The following is a 19,170-nucleotide window of genomic DNA, read 5'->3' as shown; positions in this document are numbered from 1 at the left end:
CATCTGACACGCATTTGCGTGATTACATCGGGTGAGCATCCCAACATCATCGCACACTCGTGTGACATTTTGGTTGACAGGCACGTGCAGAAGTTGGCAATGCGCACGCCGACAAGAGGGCTGTCAAGCCCATTAATTAATTAATTTGAATTTTTCCTTGCCGTCCAAACTTACGGATGGCGGGAGGGCGAAAAGACCAAGTGGCCTTTGGATTTTTGAGGAAACCTCATCCACAGGCTGGATGAGGTTTTCAATGTTAATTAAAATTAAAATTAAGATGTTGAAATCTCATTTATAACATGTTCTGGACAGGATATGTTTACCTTGTTTTTTTAAATCTTTATTTTTAATGTTATAAGTCTTCAGCTCCCTGAGGCAGCTCTGTGCCTTCAGAGAGCTTTCAGTGCGCAAATTTCCGCATTTGCCCTCCTCCCGCCTCCACCGCGGCAGAGCTGAGTGTTGCAGTGCGCGATTCACACTGGCCAGCCAGCATGAAATCGCCGTCAGGGCCCGATAGCGGCTGGCGGCCTGCCCATCGTGCTTGCCTGACAAGGGGAAAATCCGCCCACAAGAACCATAGAATCAGACAATGTTTACAGCAGATGAGGCTATTCAACCCCTCATATCTGTGCTAACTCTCTGCAATAGCAACTCACCTTGTCCTACTCCCTCGCCATTTCCCTGGAGCTCTGTATTTTTTTTTCTCTTCAGTTAGCTATTTTTTATTCATCCACGGGATGTGGGTATTGCTAACAAGGCCAGTATTTGTTGCCCATCGCTAATTACTTATGAGAAGATGGTGCTGAGCTGCCTCCATTGAACAGCTGCAGTCCATCTGGCCCTGGTTCATCCACAGCGCTGCTGGGAAAGGAGTTCCAGGATTTCCTCCTGAAGGCACTGGACACAGCAAAGACTATGGCCCTGATGATATACTGGCTGCAGTACTGAAGACTTGTGATTCCAAACTAGCCACATTCCTGGAAAGCTATTCCTGTACAGCTATAACACTGGCATACACCTGGCAATGTGGAAAATTGCCCAGGTATGTTCTTTCCACAAAAAGCAGGACAAATTCAATGCGACCAATTACTGCCCCATCAGCCTACTGTCAATTAGCAGTAAGGTAATGGAAAGTGTTCTCGACAATGCTTTCAAGCAGCACTTACTCAGTAATAACCTGCTCATCAATGTTGAGTTCGGGTTCTGTCTTGGCTACTGATCTCATTAATGCCTTGGACTAAACATGGTCAAAAGAGCTTAACTCAAGAGGTGAGTTGAAAGTGGCTGCCCTTGCCAGCACTGCAGCATTTGACTGAGTGTGACATCAAGGAGCCCTAGCACAATTGAAATCATTGAGAATCAGGGGGCAAACTCTCCAGTGGTTGGAATCATACCCAGCACAAAAGAAGATGGTTGTAATTATTTTAAGTTAATCATCTCATGGCCAGGACATTGCTGCAGGATTTCCTCAGGGTAGTGTCCTCGGGCCCAACCATCTTCAATTGCTTCATCAATGACCTTCCCTCCATCATAAGGTCAAAAGTGGGGATGTTCGCTGATGATTGCTCAATGTTCAGCACCATTCGCAACTCCTCAGATACTGAAGCAGTCCATTTCCAAATGCAGCAAGACCTGGACAACATTCAGGCTTGGGATGACAAGTGGTAAGTAACATTCCTGCCACATAAGTACCTGGCAAATACCATCTCAAGCAAGAGCAAATCTAACCATCTCCCCTTGACAATCAATGGCATTCCCATCACTGAATCCCCCACTAACAATATCCTGGGGGTCACCATTGACCAGAAGTTTAACTGGACCAGACAGATAAAAACAGCAAATACAAGAGCAGGTGAGGGAATTCTATGATGGGTAATTCACCTCTTGACTCCCCAAGGCCTGTCCACCATCTACAAGGCCCAAGTCAGGAGTGTGTTGGAATGCTCTCCACTTGCCTGGATGAGTGCAGCTCCAACAATACTCAAGAAGCTCGACACCATCCAGGACAAAGCAGCCCGCTTGACTGGCACCCCATCCACCACCTTCATTCAACATTTAGTCCCTCCACCACTGACGGACAGTGGCAGCATTTTTTACCATCTACAAGATACACTGCAGCAACTTGCCAAGCATCCTTTGCCAGCACTTTCCAAACTCGCAATCTTGACCACCTGTAAGAACAAGGGCAGCACACACATGGGAAAACCATCATCTTCAAGTTCTCCTCCAAGTTGTCCACTATCCTGACTTGGTCATATATTGCTGTTCCTTCACTGTCACTTGGTCAAAATTCTGGAATCCTAACAACATTATTGATGTACCTTCATCAAACAGACTGCAGCTGTTCAAGAGAGTGGCTCACCACCACCTTCTCAAATGCAATTATGGATGGGGAATAAATCCTTGCCTTGCCAGTGAAGTTCGTAATATAAAGAAAAGTCCTCCCTGAGCCTCTCTGTCTTTCCATTACTTTCTCCTCCTTTAAGATGCTCCTAAAACCTACCTCACTGACCAAGTTTTTGGTCACTTGTCCTAAAATTTCTTTATGTGGATTGGTGTCAAATCTTGTTTGACAACGTGCCCATGAAGCACCTTGGGTGTTCCTACTGCATTAAAGGTGCTATATAAATGTAAGTTACTGTTGTCCAGGGAAGAACCACAAGTGCCAGGAGAATGGAGTGTGGAGCCGGGCGGTGCAGCAGGGGCGGAGGGTGGAGGTGCAGGCGAGGAGGGAAAATAAAATGCTGTTTGCATTGTTTACGCAAATGAGATGTTGAGTGAAACACAGTTGAGCTGTTGACGAACATAGATCTGAGTAACGCCTTTCTCATTTTCTTCCTTTTAGGCTCTGAGGATCTGAAAATTTCCACCTATGTCACTGAAAGTGAATCCGAGTCAACCAGTGATGCACCATCTGAGGAGATGTTCCCATTAAGGCGAAAGGTAAGAACAATGCTATCTAATTATAATACTGCCCCACCCCGTTGACTGTTAGATAGTGAAGTCCTGTAAGGTAAAGTTTAAGCAATTTTACCTGAATGGCAGGAAAAAAATCAGCCAATAATTAACTCCACGTCCCATTTTACCTTGTGTACATAAGACAGAAGAAAGCTATTTGTCCAACCTGGTCTGTGACAGTGTTTATGTTATGCAGGCCCCTTCTCTTCATCTCACCCTGTTAGAATATTTCTGTCTCTCTCATACTTATCCTTAAATGCATTTATTTTATTCACCTCAACAACTCCATGTAGGAATGAGTCCCACATTCTCAACACACACTCTGGGTAAGACATTTTTCCTGAATTCCTAATTGGATTTATTATCTTATACTTGTGGCCTCTAGTTTTTATTTTATTTCTTCCTGGGTTGTGGGCGTTGCTGGCTAGGCCAGCATTTATTACTTATCCCTAATTGACCTTGAGAAGGTGGTGGTGAGCCGTCTTTTTGAACCGCTGCAGCCCATGTGATGTAGGTACACCCGCAGTGCTGTTAGGGAGCGCGTTCCAGGATTTTGACCCAGCGACAGTGAAGCAACGGTAATATTTTTCCAAGTCAGGATGGTGAGTGACTTGGAAGAGAATTTGCAGGTGGCAATTTTCACTTCTGTATTTTCCACATGTTTCTACGTCTACCCTATTAAACCCCTTCACAATTTTAAAAGCCTTTATCAGGCCACCCTCTCATCCTTCTCATTTCTAGAATAAAGAACCCCAGCCTTTTAAATCTGTCCTGAAAGGTATCTCAGTTCTGGTAACATCCCTGTAAATTTTTTACACCTTCTCCAGCATCTCTTTACACTTTATATAGCATGGAGACCAGAACTGTATCCAGTTGTGGTCTAATCAAGGTTTGATACACATTTAACATAATTTCTCTGCATTTTAATTGTATCCCACCAGAAATGAACTCCAACTTTAGAGTTTATTTGGTTTCCTATCTTTTTTCCCTGGGTTTACTATTATAAGGTGGTAATTGTAAACCATCCAGATTGAGGAATAGATACCCTCCTGATGGGTTTCTGTCTCCATCTGTCAACATAAGAACATAAGAACTAGGAGCAGGAGTAGGCAATTCGGCCCCTCGATCCTGCCCCGCCATTCAATACGATCATGGCTGATCTCATTTCGGCCTCAACTCCAATTTCTTGCCCTCTCCCCATAACCTTTCAACCCGTTACTAATTAAAAATCTGTCTATCTCCTCCTTAGATTAATTCAGCGTCCCGGCATCCACTGCACTCTGGGGTATGAATTCCACAGATTCACGACCCTTTGAGAAAAGTAATTCCTCCTCATCTCTGATTTAGATCTACCACCCCTTAGCCTAAAACTATGGCTTCTCATTCTAGAATGCCCCACAAGGGGAAGCATCCGTTCCACGCCTACTTTGTCTATCCCCTTTAGCATCAATTAGATCTCCTCTCATCCTTCTAAACTCTGGCAAGTATAGGCCTAAACTGCTCAATCTCTCCTCATAAGACAAGTCCCGCATCTCTGGAATCAATCTAGTGAACCTCCTCTGAACCACCTCCAAGTAAGGGGACCAAAACTGTGCACAGTACTCCAGGTGTGGACTCACCAATGCCTTGTACTGTTGCAACAACTCTTCCCTATTTTTATACTCTATTCTTTTAGCAATAAATGCCAAAATTCCATTTGCCTTCCTTATTACCTGCTGTACCTGCATACTAGCTTTCAGCAATTCATGCACGAGGATACCCAGATTCCTCTGCATTGAAGCATTCTGAAGTTTCTCTCCATTTAAATAGTAAGTTGCCTTTTTATTCTTCCGACCAAAATGGATAACCTCACGCTTATCCATGTTAAACTCCATCTGCCAAATTTTGGCCAATTCACCTAATCTGTCCATATCCATTTGTAAATTTCATATTTCTTCATTGCAACTTACTTTCCCGCCTATTTTGGTACCACCTGCAAATTTAGCAATAATTCCTTCTATCCTTGAATCCAAGTCATTAATATAGATTGTAAATAGTTGGGGCCCAAGGACCGAACTCTGTGGCATCCCATTAGTTACAGCTTGCCATCCAGAAAAAGACCCATTTATCCCGACTCTCTGCTTTCTGTTGGTTAGCCAATCCTCTATCCAAGCTAATGTATTACCTCTAACTCCGTGTAATCTTATCTTATGTATTAATCTTTTGTGCAGCACCTTATCAAAGGCCTTCTGGAAGTCCAGATATACTACATCTATAGGATCCCCATTATCCACTTTGCTTGTCACATCTTTAAAGAACTCTGGCAAATTAGTCAAACATGATTTACTTCATAAAACCATGCTGACTCTGATGGATTGCATTTTGACTTTCCAAATGTCCCATTACTACTTCTTTAATAATGGATTGGAACAATTTCCCAATGACAGACGTTATACTAACTGGTCTATAGTTTCCTACTTTCTGCCTCCCCCACTTTTTAAATAAGGGCGTTATATTAGCAATGTTCCAATCCACTGGAACCTTTCCAAGATCCAGGGAATTTTGGAATATTATTGTCAATGCATCCATTTGCATCCATTATCTCTGCTGCCACTTCCTTTAAGACCCTGGGATATAGGCCATCAGGTCCTGGGGACTTGTCACCCTTTAATCCCAATAGTTTACTCATTACTTTTTCTCTAGTGATGGTGATTGTTCTAAGTTCCTCCTTCTCTATACCCTCTGCACTATCTGTTACTATTGGGATGGTACTAGTGTCCTCCACCGTGAAAACTGAGGCAAAATATTGATTAAGCGTCTCTGCCATTTCTGCGCTCCCCACTATTAACTCCCTAGTCTCATCTTCCAAGGGACCAACATTCACTTTAGCTAATCTCTTTCTTTTTATATACTGTAGAAGTTTTTGCTATCAGTTTTTACATTTTGCGCTAGTTTTCTTTCATAATTTACCTTTGCTCTTTTTATTTTTTTTAGTAACCCTTTGTTGATCTTTAAAAGTTTCCCAATCTTCCAGCTTTCCACTGACCTTTGCAATTTGGTATGTCTTAGTTTTTGTCTTTATGTTATCTTTAACTTCCTTGCTTATCCATGGATGCTTCCCCCCCCCAACAACCACCACCACCACCACCCCGCCCCCAACCTCCCCACCTTTACCATCTTTCTTCCCCTTTGGAATATATTTTACTTGGGAGGAATTGAATATCTCCTTAAATATCTGCCACTGTTCAACAACTGCCTGACCTTGTAGTCTTCCTGCCCAGTCCACTAGGGCCAAATCTGTTCTCATGCATAAGTCGTTACCTTTGTTTAACTCCATAGCACTAGTGTGGGACACAAGCTTCTCGCTCTCAAACTGAACTTGAAATTCTAGCATGCTATGATCACTCTTCCCTAGAGGCTCCTTTACTATGAGATCATTAATTAATCACAACTCAATTGCTGTCAATTTAAAGTGCCTATTTTCTGCTTCTTTAAGTGGAATGCGCCTCTCAGGTGAACATAAAAGATCCCGTGGCACTATTTTGAAGAAAAGCATGGGAGTTCTCCCCAGTATCCCAGTCAATATTTATCTTTCAACCAACTTCAATAAGAAAAAACAGGTTATCTGGTCACTATCACAATGCTCTTGTGGGAGCTTGCTGTGTACAATTGGTTACTGTCTTTCCTATATTATAACAGTGACCACACTTCAAAAGTATTTATTGGCTATAAACTGCTTTGCAATGTCCTAAATTTCTGAAAGGCACTATAGAGTTGTAAGATTTTTTCTCTTTCCTTCCAACTTAGAGTTGCTGACAATTACCAACTCATTTTCATATAAAGCAGCTTTTTAAAATTATTTTCACAGGATGTGAGTGTCATTGGCTAGGCCAACATTTATTGCCCACCCTTTAATTGCCCTTGAGAAGGTGGTGGTGAGCCGCCTTCTTGAACCACATCAGTTATTGTGGTGTAGGTACATCCACAGTGCTGTTAGGTAGTTCCAGGATTTTGACCCAACAACAGTGAAGGAGCGGAATGTAGTCCCAAGTCAGGATGGTGTGTGGCTTGGAGGGAAATATGCAGGTGGCGGTGTTCCCATGCATCTGCTGCCCTTGCCCTCCTTGGTGGTATAGGTCGCAGTTTTGGGTCAGCTTTTATGGGTGGACCCAAACTCATGTGATATGAAGGATAGTCTTATGTGTTTCGTATATGGTGCATAGTGTGTCTCCAGAAAGACCCTTTCATTATAAACATACTGTTGGAAAATATGCAAAATTTAATTAGGCCCCATATTTCCTCAGAGAAGAGATAACACCAAATATTAAATGGGTTTTAACATAAACTAGGATATACCTATTGTATTTACAGATGAACGGTGAAAAGCTGAGCTGTCTCAACCAGTATGAGTTACAGCTGTTTAACTATCAGACAACAACATTAGACCCAATGATATAGCCATTATCACATTGCTATTGGTGAGATCTTGCTGTTTGTAAATTGGCTGCCATTTTTCCTACATTTCAACAGTGATTACACTTGAAAAATTGGTTACAAATTGCTTGGGAATGTCCTGAGGTCATGAATGGTATTGTATAAATGCTAGTCGATTCCTTTGTTCTTTGAAGTGAACGATAGGTCTCTGATGTTTTGATGAGTTTTGCCTCCTCCACTTTCAGGAAGGTCAAAGCTTCAGAAGAAAGAGGAAGATGCGGAATTTTGCACTGCAGCAAGTGAAGCAGGAGGAAGTAAAGCGCCTCCACAGGGCACAGGTAGAGTCCAGAAATGAGTCGACATTACCTTTAGACAAAGCCAATAACAGCAAGGAGTAGATGAGAAATGTTTGCATATCTCAATGGATGGTTATAATTTTAAGACCTAAGAATGTGGTGAAGTAATATGACTGAGGCTCTGTGAGTTATGGAACTGCTAATGTACTTTGAGGATGATGTTGGTAGTGACACCTACATCCCATAAACATAAAAAATAAACATTAAAAAAATGTTTCATATTACTGGAAGCGATGATTCAACTGCATGTTCCCTCATCTTAATATCCACTGATCACGCTAAGAGGAGTTTTGATAGTTCAATGTTAGTTATCTATGAGTAACCAGCACATCTTCAAGATTTCCTGATGGTTTGTATACTTTGATGGAGGGAGGAAGGGGAGAGTTTGTCCGACTGTTTCTGTGAGGGCGTTTGGGGGCTGTTTTTACCATATCCTGTGTACATTGAAAACCTGCTTAAAGAGGATTATTCTGGCAGATTATTCAGCGTCAGCTGCAGGAAGTTGAAGAAAAACAGCGAGTGCTGGAAGAACGTGGTGTGCTGTTGGAGAAAGCTCTACGGGGTGAATCAGGTATTTATCTCTGCTTGGCCTGTGTTCCATATTGACTCTTAGGTTTTGGGTGTCACTGGTAAGGCTGGCATTTATTGCCTATCCCTGTTTGTACTTGAGAGAATGGTGGTGTGCTGCTTTCTTGAGCCACTGGCAGGTTAATACAACTTAATATAAGTGGCTTGCTAGGCAATTTCAGAGAGCAAATAAGAGTCAATCATATTAGATTGGGTCTGGTGTCACATATAGGCCCAGAAGAGGTAAGGACGGCAGGTTTAAACCCAACTGGTTCACCAATGTCCCTTTAAACCTCTTTTAATTACAGCCTCATAATCTCTGTGTTATATGCCCTAGCCTATTGACCCACTCTTCTCTCTTTTGCCTGCCCCAAACTTGATGGGCATCACTGGCAAGGTCAGTATTTGTTGCCCATTCCTAATTGCCCTTGAGAAGATGCTGGTGAGCCACCTTATTGAACCGTTGCAATTGATCTGGTAGAATAAGAATACTAGTTGTTGCTGATAATTAAAGATATTGAGACAGATTAATAATGAATGATTCTTTTGTTGTTCAGAATTAGCCAGTGGCCAGAATGAATTGGAGTGAGCAGGCCAGCAGAGGGCAGCATTCTCTAGGAGTTGCCAACTCTTGTTGAATGTAGTCCTGGAGGTTCCATCACACAACCTCCTATCCCCAGCTGCCCCGTCCAATCCAACAGTGGTTGTTTTGTTCCATTCCCAATTTTTAAAAATTAACAATGAAAGAAATTGAAACAGAGATTAAACTTGAAATTCATGGGGCAATACTGGGAGGATTGGCAACCCTGCTGTTCTCTAACCCAGGGAATTATGTGAAATTATTGCAGGGTTGTGACCTTCAGCAAATGATCAACATTTCCTTCACTGCCACCAGAACCATACAATCTACAGATTATAACCTTGTAGCACAATTGGCCTCAAAAGATAAGGGAGTCTCTTGCTTTATATTTATTTAGGTCAGTGTTTGTTTTATGTAACGGTGCACAGGGCCCACTTTAGCTGAGATTTGATGATTTAGCCAAATGTTCTTAGATGACTCACTCTGCTCACTAATCCATAACATTAAGATTATTTTTCAAATTTTAATTCATGCTTTTCCATCAGGTTGCAAAGTAGTTTTTAAAAGCGTGACTGGCTGTCCTAACCCTCACAAGCAATGGTAATAGTCAGTAAATTGTACCAAATACATGACTTCAATCATTAAAATTCCACTGCGACAAAGAACTGCTGGGTAGTCCCAACAACAACTTCCATTCACATAGCATCCAGAAGTGGAATCAGACACAAATATGTCACTGAGCCAAAAAAAGAAATACTAGAACCATTAAGCCTGGTCAAAGAGGTGGGTTTTAATGAACATCTGGAAAGGATGAAAGTGAGGTTTAGAGAGGTAATTCTGGAGTTTAGGGCCCAAGCAACTGAAGGCATGGCCAACAACGGTGTAGTGGTTAAAATCAGGGGATTTGCAAAAGGCCATAATTGGAGGAGTACAGAGAACTCAGAGGGTTGAAGGGCTGGAGGAGGTTACAGAACTGGGAGGTGCAGCCATGGGGGGTGAATGAGAATTTTAAATGCAAGGCATTGCTGGACCGGGACCCTTGTAGGTCAGCAAGCACAAAGGTGGCGGTTGAACAGAACTTGGTGTGAGCTAAGATACAGGGCAGCAGAATTTTGGATGAGCTCAAGCCTACGGAGAGTGGAAGGTTGGAGACCAACAGATGGTCTAAGGAGGCTGGGGAGGTGGGAAGCAGTGGCAGGGCCAATGGGGGGAGGGGATGGAGTCAGGAGGTTCATGAACCTTTTCCAAATAATTTAGAGATCAGTCCATGTGGATTTGCGGAACAAGCAGCATCTCGCTTCCAGGAACCTCAGTCACCCATCTCTGGCCTTAGTGTGGAGCCCGCAGGCCTGTGCAGTTCTCAGCCTGGGTTGTGGACTGAGTTCAGTCAGCACTCTGCAATTTGCAGCTTGGTCACTTTTCCAGCCAAGGCAGCCTAATTTTGAGTTTGAATCAGTCAGGCAAAACTGGTGAGGGATGGAGCATAACCAGGGGTGAATAAAGAGTGGGGAAAAGGGATGCTAACAGAATAGGATTCTAGCGAGTGGAACACAGTCAGTGGAAGAGACTGAAAACATATTTTTGGTGGTGGGGTAGGGGAGTGGGGGTACAAGATATTAAAGCTAAGACATTTGGAATGTGAAAGAGGGAAGGGTTCATCAATTTGTTAAAGCTGAGAGTGTATCAAGGAAGATAGTGGGTGTTCCAATCAGAAAACTGTTTCTGAAAAAAAACACTTGTTTGACCATTTAGAAAATTAGATGTGTCTTTAAAAGATCAGATTTTTAAAAACATGGACCATAAAAAGGTAGCTGCCAGCCTTCCTGTACAGTGCTGTATTATCCTAAATGAGAAGGGAAGGGCAGTATTATATTTATTACAGAGAAGTAATTTATTGGCATGTATTGTGCATTGACTCTGGAGCATTCTGGATGTTGTAGTCCCCCAGTGTGACAATATCACAGTCATAGTGCCATTCTTTGTTTCTGTGGGTCAGCTTGTTTCTCTGCACACAGGAACCCAATCAATTAAACATTGGGAAGGCTGGAGCCATCATCTTTGGTTCCTGCCAAAATCTCAGTGCCCTAGCCACAGTCTCTATCCCCCCTCTCTCCAGTGACTGTCTCAGAACAATATAAAGCAATGAGCAAAAGCTACATACTGCTATACTTTCTCTTTCTCACATGCACACACACACTAGCACTCAAACAGACTCACACTCAAACACACTCACTCACACACAAACGTGCATTCACAGCAACACACTCACATGTACATGCACACTCACACAAACACAAACTGATACAAACGTACCCACTCACACTCAAACACGCCAACAGGTGGGAGTATTTTATAAGCCCCCTGACATTAACTACACTGTATGGCAGAGTATAAATCAAGAAATAATGGGGGCTTGTAAGAAAGGTACAGCAATAATTGTGGGAGATTTTAATCTTCATATAGATTGGATTAATAAAATTGGCAATAGCAGCCTGAAGGATGAGTTCATAGAGTGTATTTGAGAGTTTCTTAGAACAATACATTCTGGAACCAACAAGGGAACGGGGTATTTTAGACCTGGTAATGTGTAATAAGTTAGGATTAATTAATTCCTCATGAAGGATCTTCTAGATAAGAGTGATCATAACATGACAGAATTTCACATTCCATTTAAGGGTGAGAAATTAGGATCTGAAACTAGTGTCTTAAACTTAAATAAAGGCAATTAGAAAGGTATGAAGAAAGCGATGGCTAAAGTGGAATGGGGAAAATAGTTTAAAAGGTAAGATGATAGAGACATTTAAAGAAATGTTTCATAACTGTCAACCATGATATATTCCAAAGAAGAATGCATCATTTGTGTCTGACTAAGGAAGTTAAGGATGGTAACAAATTGAAAGAAAGATGTACAATGCTGCAAAGATTAATGGCAGCACAGATGATTGGGAAAATTTTAGAAACCAACAAAGGATGACTAAAAAAAAAAGAGAGAAATTGGAGAATGAGCGAAAACTAGCAAGAAATATGAAATGGATAGTAAAAGCTTCTAAGAATATAAATTAAAGGAAGAGACTAGCTAAATTAAATATTAAATATCCCTTAGAAGGTGAGACTGGGGAATTAATAATGGAAAACAAAGAATTGGAGAGGCTTTGAACAAATATTTTGTATCTCTCTTCACAGTCGAAGATACAGAAAGCATCCCAAGAATATTAGAAAATCAAGAGGCAAAAGGGAGGGAGCAATGTAAAACAATCAGAAAAATGTACTAGGAAAGCTAATAGGACTAAAGGCTGACACGTCTCCTAGACCTGATGACCTGCATTCTAGGGTCTTAAAGGAAGTGGCTAAAGAGATAGTGGATGCATTGGTTGTAATCTTCCAAAACTCCCTAGATTCTGGCAAGGTCCCAGAAGATTGGGAAATCACAAATCTAGCACCTTTATTCAAGAAAGAAGGAAGACAGAAAGCAGGAAAGTATAGGCCAGTCAGTCTAACACCTGTCATTGGGAAAATGCTAGCCCCAATATTGAGGAAGCAGTAGCAGGATGTTTAGAAAATAACAATACAATCAAACAGAATCAGCATGCTTTTATGAAAGGGAAATTGTGTTACTAAAATTCTTTGAGGATGTAACAAAGCAAGATAAGAGCTCATGCATAAATCGAGGATTGGCTAACTAACAGGAAACAGAGTCAGGATAAATGGGTTGGCAAACTGGAACTAGGGGAGTGCCACAGGGGTCAGTATTGAGGCCTCAACTCTTTACAATCTATATTAGTGACTTGGATGAAAGGACCAACTGAATTGTAGCCAAATTTGCTGATGACACAAAGATAGGTAGGAAAGCAGGTTATGGGGAGGATACAAAGACTGGAATTTTCCAGTCCTGTTGGCGTTGGGTATCATGGCAGGTGGGGGCGGCTTGGACATAATATGGCAAGAAGGCCAAAAATTGGTTTCATGCCATCATGAAAGCAGTTTGCAATTGTCCACTCCACCCATCAATGGGGGGCTGCACTTCTCGCTGCCACACATTGGAAATCTAATTTCAACACTTTAGCATCTCATTATAAGCCCTGCTCACCGGAATCATCTCCCCACGTTGTATCATCCAATCACACCAATACGTTTCACAACTGTACATAAGCGACATGCACCTGGCAAGCTGCACTTTGCTCAGGACTTCGAGGCTAGTTTACCTACCTGGTTTCGGGCAATACTCACGGTCATCAGTGCCAGGCTTCACAGGCAACACCATATCACTTTTAGGGGGGTTCACGGGCAGCTCTCTACCTACCAGACCAGCCATAAGGCTTTTCAATGGCTACAAGGCCAGTGCTTGCTTGGGGAAGTGGGGGACGTGACCTCAGGCAAGGGAAGAGGTTGCAGGGTGAGGGCTGTACTGGGGAAAGGGAATATCCCAGGGTCTGTATGCGGGGGTGCATGTTGATCTGTGCAAGTGGCTTCAAAATGTTGAGGGCTGTGGAGGCAGTCTCCAGAGGGGATGAAGCCAGGTGGAAATGTGGGGATGTGCGTGAGGGAGTGAGTGGTGATGTCCCTTGAGCTGGCACTGAGTGAGATGCTGGCAAATGAAATGTCAGCTTCATCGTAAGTGGGATGAAGTATAAAAATAGGGAGGTGTCAAACACACGTTTATGACACACACAGTCTCCTACAAAAGACAGAATTTTATGCTCCTCAGGGTGGATTGGCTGGGGGTGGGGGGCATAAAATTGGGCAAAATGCCATGGGCATTTCCCAGCGCCTACCTGCACACCTCCAGCCTCACTGCAATTTTACACAAGGTGGGGGAGATATCAGGCTGCCCACCCTGAAGTGTCCAATTAATGGCATCATAAAATGTCTTTTCCCACCTCACTGTGACCATTCCTGGTGTGGGCCAAGGCCAACGACAAGCTTGAAGCCTGCCAGTTCCCACTCCTCAGGCTAATGGCAGGAAATGGGGGGGCTGTTCTTTACAGACACCCTGGTCCCATCGAAGGCACCCCCAAAGTCTGGACCCTTTAGGTTTCTCCTTCCTCTCGGAGTGTGCACATCACCAATCCCGCCACCTTCCCCCCATCTCCCCCCACCATCTCACCCAGGCCTCCTATCCTGGCAGCACTGAAAACCCCTCCAATTTACCGCCCCATCTGGCCCTAGCAATGATCTCTGTTGGGGTCTGTATGCAGGCCCTGCATTGGCCACCACTCCCGGTGGCACTGCTGGGAACACAGAACTGTCGGTCATTTGTTTGGCCGTCAGCCCTCGGAGGTGAGATTTCCTCCTTAGATAAGGGTGGAAGTCTCACCCTGAGCCAATTAATGCCCCTCCAAATGTTAAATGGCTGCAGGGCGCAGAAACCCTGATGAATCATAAAATTTTGTTCACAGACACACATACTCTTACACACTCACACACACACGAATATACACACTCACACAAGCACATGCAAACATAGAGATATGCACACCCTCATACACACACACTCAAACACACAGATACATACACTCTCAAACACACACACTCAAATGCAGATACACACACTCTCAAACACACACACTCACACACATGGATACACACACTCACACAAGCACATGCAAACAGAGATATGCACACCCTCATACACACACTCAAACACACATACACACACTCACACACACACTCAAACACACGGATACACACACTCTCAAACACACACTCAAACACAGATACACACACTCTCAAACACACTCAAACACACAGATCCACACACTCACACACTCTCAAACACATACTCAAACACACAGATATATACATTCTCAAACACACACACTCAAACGCAGATACACACAGACTCAAACACACAGATAAACACACTCACACAAGCACATGCAAACACAGAGATACGCACACCCTCATACACACACACTCAAACACACACATGCACACACTCTCACACAGATACGCACACTCTCATACACACACTCAAACACACAGATCCACACACTCTCATACACATACACATAGTACTCTGACTTCACATTAGTAAAAATATTAATGAAGCGTTAAAAGACTCAAAGGATGGAATTTTACAGCAGGTGGCTGGGCCATAAAATGAGGCGAGCCATTCAAAATTCCATCGACTTCAGCGGCTCAATAAAATCTTGCCTGTGTAAAATTCCGCCCAAAAGCTCATTTAAAGGATAAGTGTAATCGCATTATTGTGAAATATATAATATGGTGAATCTTCACTTTGTTTAATCACTCATTTTGGAAATTAGAAATTTCAGACACTGAGCCAAAAATGAAAAGAATTTCAGAAATAATTTTTATCCAAAAAACGGGGAGCCAGACTGCACAATTGTGGTGTAATAGAATCTACCATAAAACAGTGGGTATTATGGGTTACCTAGAGTGTCATCTTTAACATTGAAAATACCTAGCTCAACACAACCTACAGAAGTTACCTGTACTGCAGATACTTTACAATGAGTTTTCGATGAAATATGTGCCAAATTTAATGGATAAATTTTCCTGCATTGTATGATTTGCACAAGACAATAGATTATCCACTAACTGGATTTTTTATCTAAATGTTTAGAGCTCAACTCAAAAGAGGAACCTCAACTGATGCAGAAATGGTTCAAGCTGGTAATGGAAAAGAATGCCCTGGTTCGTTACGAAGCTGAAATGATGATATTGTGAGTAGTCCATTTTATGCTTCAGTGGAGAGTATTAGCAGAGTTCTTAGTGGTTACTGTCGCAATTAACACACAGCAATCTCCCACAGCTATCCATGTGATAATGCCCAGATAATATGTTCTATTTTTAATTGTGTTGGTTGAGGGATAAATATTGGTTCAGGACACGGGGAAAACTCCCCTGCTCTTCTTGGAATAGTGGCCATGAGATCTTTAATGTCCACCAGAGAGGGGATCTCAGTTTAATGTCTCACCTGAACGACAGCGCCTCTGACAGTGTAGAACTCCCTTAGTGCTGTGCTGGTGTGTCAGCCTGGATTTTAGGCTCAGGTCTGTGTAGTGGGACCCAAATCTACAACCAAATTACAATGGTCCTTCTCCAGTACCTGAGCCTTGGGTTGAAAGCTCCAGTAGCAACTCTTCAGAAGCAGCCCTGTGTTGCTGCGACATTTCTTTATTTTAATTTTAAATGAGTCCGAATGGATCGCTGAGCAGGGTTTTAGCTTTCTGGAATAACATCCCTAAAACCAGTTCACCTCTCTACCTCTAATGGTTGGAAATTTAGACTCGGGCCTGATTCTCCATGTACTCTCTGTGTGTCTGGTTATTCCAATGCCCCCAGGCATAGCAACAGATGAAGCAGTTGGCCTGCAGCGACCATGCCAGCTCTCCGCAGGAGCAACTCACCCAGTCCCATTCCCCACCCTTTTGCCGTAGCCCTGCAAATTTCTTTCTCTTCAGGCGCTTATCCAATTCCCTTTTGAAAGCCCTGATTATATCTGCCTCCACAGGTTACACTGATCTGCAAGCCATGCGAGAAGGTTAATTGATGTGCACAGAATTCCCAGATTGGCAGCATTTCCAATTTCTCCCTTTTGTATTTTAACAGTGCTCGCGAGCTGGAACTGGAAGATCAGCAGAGCAGGTTACAGCAGCTGCTTCGTGATCAGATGGCAGTTGACGGTGAGCATTATAGCTTGTGATGGGTCTTAATTAAATTACTCAGGTCTTGGCGCTAGGTGGATAATTGCAAATTACCCAGCAACAAGCTGCTGTATTTCTGCTGCCAGTGTTTAATTAAAACAGGGGCTGTTAGCAATCTGTGTAATCTTCATTGGTTTCAAAGGAGTCAATTCAGAGGTGATCAGAAACGCAACCATGACAAAGCAGCCCACATGATCAGCACCGCATCACCACCTTAAACATTCACTCCCTCCACCGACAGTGCACTGTTAATAGTAACAAGTTTCATGTTGGGTTATACAGTTGTGTGTGTGAAGCTGAAGTTATTTATACAGATAACATAGAATTACAGAGAATGTACAACACAGAAACAGGCCATTCAGCCGACAGATCCTTGCCAATGTTTATGCTGCACAAGAACCTCCTCCCACTCTTCTTCATTGAACCCTATCAACTATCCTTCTATTCCTTTCTCCCTCAGGCGTTTATGTAGCTTCTTCTTAAATGCTTCTATATTATTCACCTCAACTGCTTCTTGTGGTAGTGAGTCCCACGTTCTCACCATTTTTTGGCTAAAGAAATTTCTCTTGAATCCCATTTTGGATTAAATGGTGACTATCTTATATTTATGGCCGCTAGATTTGGATTCTCCCACAGATGGTTTTAGACTATCTTGTGCAGGTTTTAGGCAGGGAAGCAATCAGGAGCATTGTGTTGTGAGCTGAGACATCCATCTGCTGTTGTTTCGTGCTGGTGATCTCGATCCCTGATCCTAAAATGGTTTGCGTATTAGGAATGGTTGTCCCGGCCTGCAGTGGCACACCAGAGCCAGAGAGGCAATGGGAAACTCCGATAGGATGCTCCCAAGGATATCTGAGATTGATTACCTCAACTGCCTTCCTTCTTGGAGCCATGCACAAATCTCGGAGTATGACCTACACCTGGTGAGAACTATTGGGGCAGTTGCGTAAAACTCCCAGGCTGGCACTAGGATAATCCCAAAGCTCTTTCTCTGCAGTACAGTGTCCTGGGAAGCTTACCCAGAATGGAAACATGGAAGATCCCTGTCCTGCTGCAATTGGAGACACCCCTTACCACCCGCCCAGCTGGAATACTGCTGGCATTTCACCCCCGCCTCCCCCCCAATGCCAAATTGAAATTAACAGCCCATTCTCTGTAACAACTAGCTATGTGCGCTTTGGCCAAACTGTCACACCCAATGTCTGTGAACCATTGAATTTTTGGGCCCCAACATAGAGTTGGTTTTGTATAGGACCAGGAGGAGGCCATTCAGTCCCTCAAGCCATTCAATCAGGTCATGGCTGATCTCTACACCTCCGTTCCATTTGACCCAACTTAGCTCCATGTCCTCCAACGCCCTTACCTACCCAACAAAAACCTTTCAACCTTAATCTTGAAAGCTTCAATTGAGCCCCAGCATCCACAGGCTTTGGGTGAAGATGTGCTTCCTAATTTTACTCCTGAATGACCCAGTTCTATTTTTAACATTATGCATCCTTGTTGAGAAATGTCCCTCTAACAAATTTATCCTTTTAAACAGCTCGACCAGATTAACTCTCAACTTTCTAAACTCAAGGAAGTACAAGCCCATGAAACCTTTTAAACCCTGGTATCATTCTGGTGAATCTGCATGATTGAAATATCCTTCCTGAGGTGCAGTGCCCAGACCCGAACACAGTTACTCCAGACTGTAATCAGTGGTCTAACCGGAGATTTGTATAATTGTAGCATAACTTACACTCCTTTATATTCCAGCCACCTTGCGTTACAGGCCAGCTTTCCATTAATCTCTTTGCTGATTACTTTGTTTTGTACCTGTCCTGCACACTGGATTGTAAAAGTTAATTCCTAGTCTGTGGAAGTTTAAGCTTGCTCACCTTCTCAATATTATTATTCCCAATAGACTCCAAGAAGACAGAGAAGGAGATCGCTGAGGAAAAGCAGGTTCTGAATGAAATGTTGGATGTGATCAAACAGAGAGACAAACTGGTCATTCTGCTTGAAGAACAGAGACTCCAGGAAAAGGAAAAGGATCAAGATTTAGAAAGTTGGCTGGTGGCCAAGGGCTACAAATTGAACTGGTCCTGAACATCTTGGCTTTCAGACCCAACAATAGTCTCAGTGGTTTATAAATGGACAATATATACTAGAATCCTTCACTGGCAGTAATGCAATGGAGAACGCACTGATTGGTGGAGGGCATCATTGTTACCTAACCTGCCTAAGATGGATCCCCCACCTGTTCTACATCAGGCATGACTTTACTCTCAGAGATAAAAACAAAAAAACTGCGGATGCTGGAAATCCAAAACAAAAACAGAATTACCTGGAAAAACTCAGCAGGTCTGGCAGCATCGGCGGAGAAGAAAAGAGTTGACGTTTCGAGTCCTCATGACCCTTCAACAGAACTGAAGGGTCATGAGGACTCGAAACGTCAACTCTTTTCTTCTCTGCCGATGCTGCCAGACCTGCTGAGTTTTTCCAGGTAATTCTGTTTATGTTTCTGTTTGGGGTAATGTTTGCATGTACAAAAGTTTTGTGCGATATTTTATATTGCGTTATTATTTTTGCATGTCCTCTCATCTTGCAGCCCAATGTTTCAGCAATCAAAACTCAGTGGAAAGCG

General features: G+C 42.9%; 1 protein-coding gene across 8 annotated transcripts in view; it reads left to right on the top strand.

Annotated features, from left to right (window-relative positions):
• mical2a (microtubule associated monooxygenase, calponin and LIM domain containing 2a) overlaps window positions 1-18,869 on the top strand; it is a 253,781-nt gene extending 234,912 nt beyond the window's left edge. For all 8 annotated transcript variants that reach the window (XM_041196942.1, XM_041196944.1, XM_041196943.1 and 5 more), the window contains 6 exons: window positions 2,846-2,943; window positions 7,617-7,709; window positions 8,205-8,298; window positions 15,461-15,560; window positions 16,450-16,523; window positions 18,448-18,869. In XM_041196942.1, the coding sequence (XP_041052876.1) occupies window positions 2,846-2,943; window positions 7,617-7,709; window positions 8,205-8,298; window positions 15,461-15,560; window positions 16,450-16,523; window positions 18,448-18,632 (644 nt within the window). In that variant the 3' untranslated portion in view covers window positions 18,633-18,869. The remainder of the gene's footprint in view (window positions 1-2,845; window positions 2,944-7,616; window positions 7,710-8,204; window positions 8,299-15,460; window positions 15,561-16,449; window positions 16,524-18,447) is intronic.
• Window positions 18,870-19,170: the final 301 nt, after the last annotated feature.

Source organism: Carcharodon carcharias, chromosome 10, assembly GCF_017639515.1.
Source record: "Carcharodon carcharias isolate sCarCar2 chromosome 10, sCarCar2.pri, whole genome shotgun sequence".
Classification (NCBI taxonomy): Eukaryota; Metazoa; Chordata; class Chondrichthyes; order Lamniformes; family Lamnidae; genus Carcharodon; species Carcharodon carcharias.
Note: the sequence above shows the minus strand (reverse complement) of the source record. Positions and strands in the feature narration are given on the sequence as shown.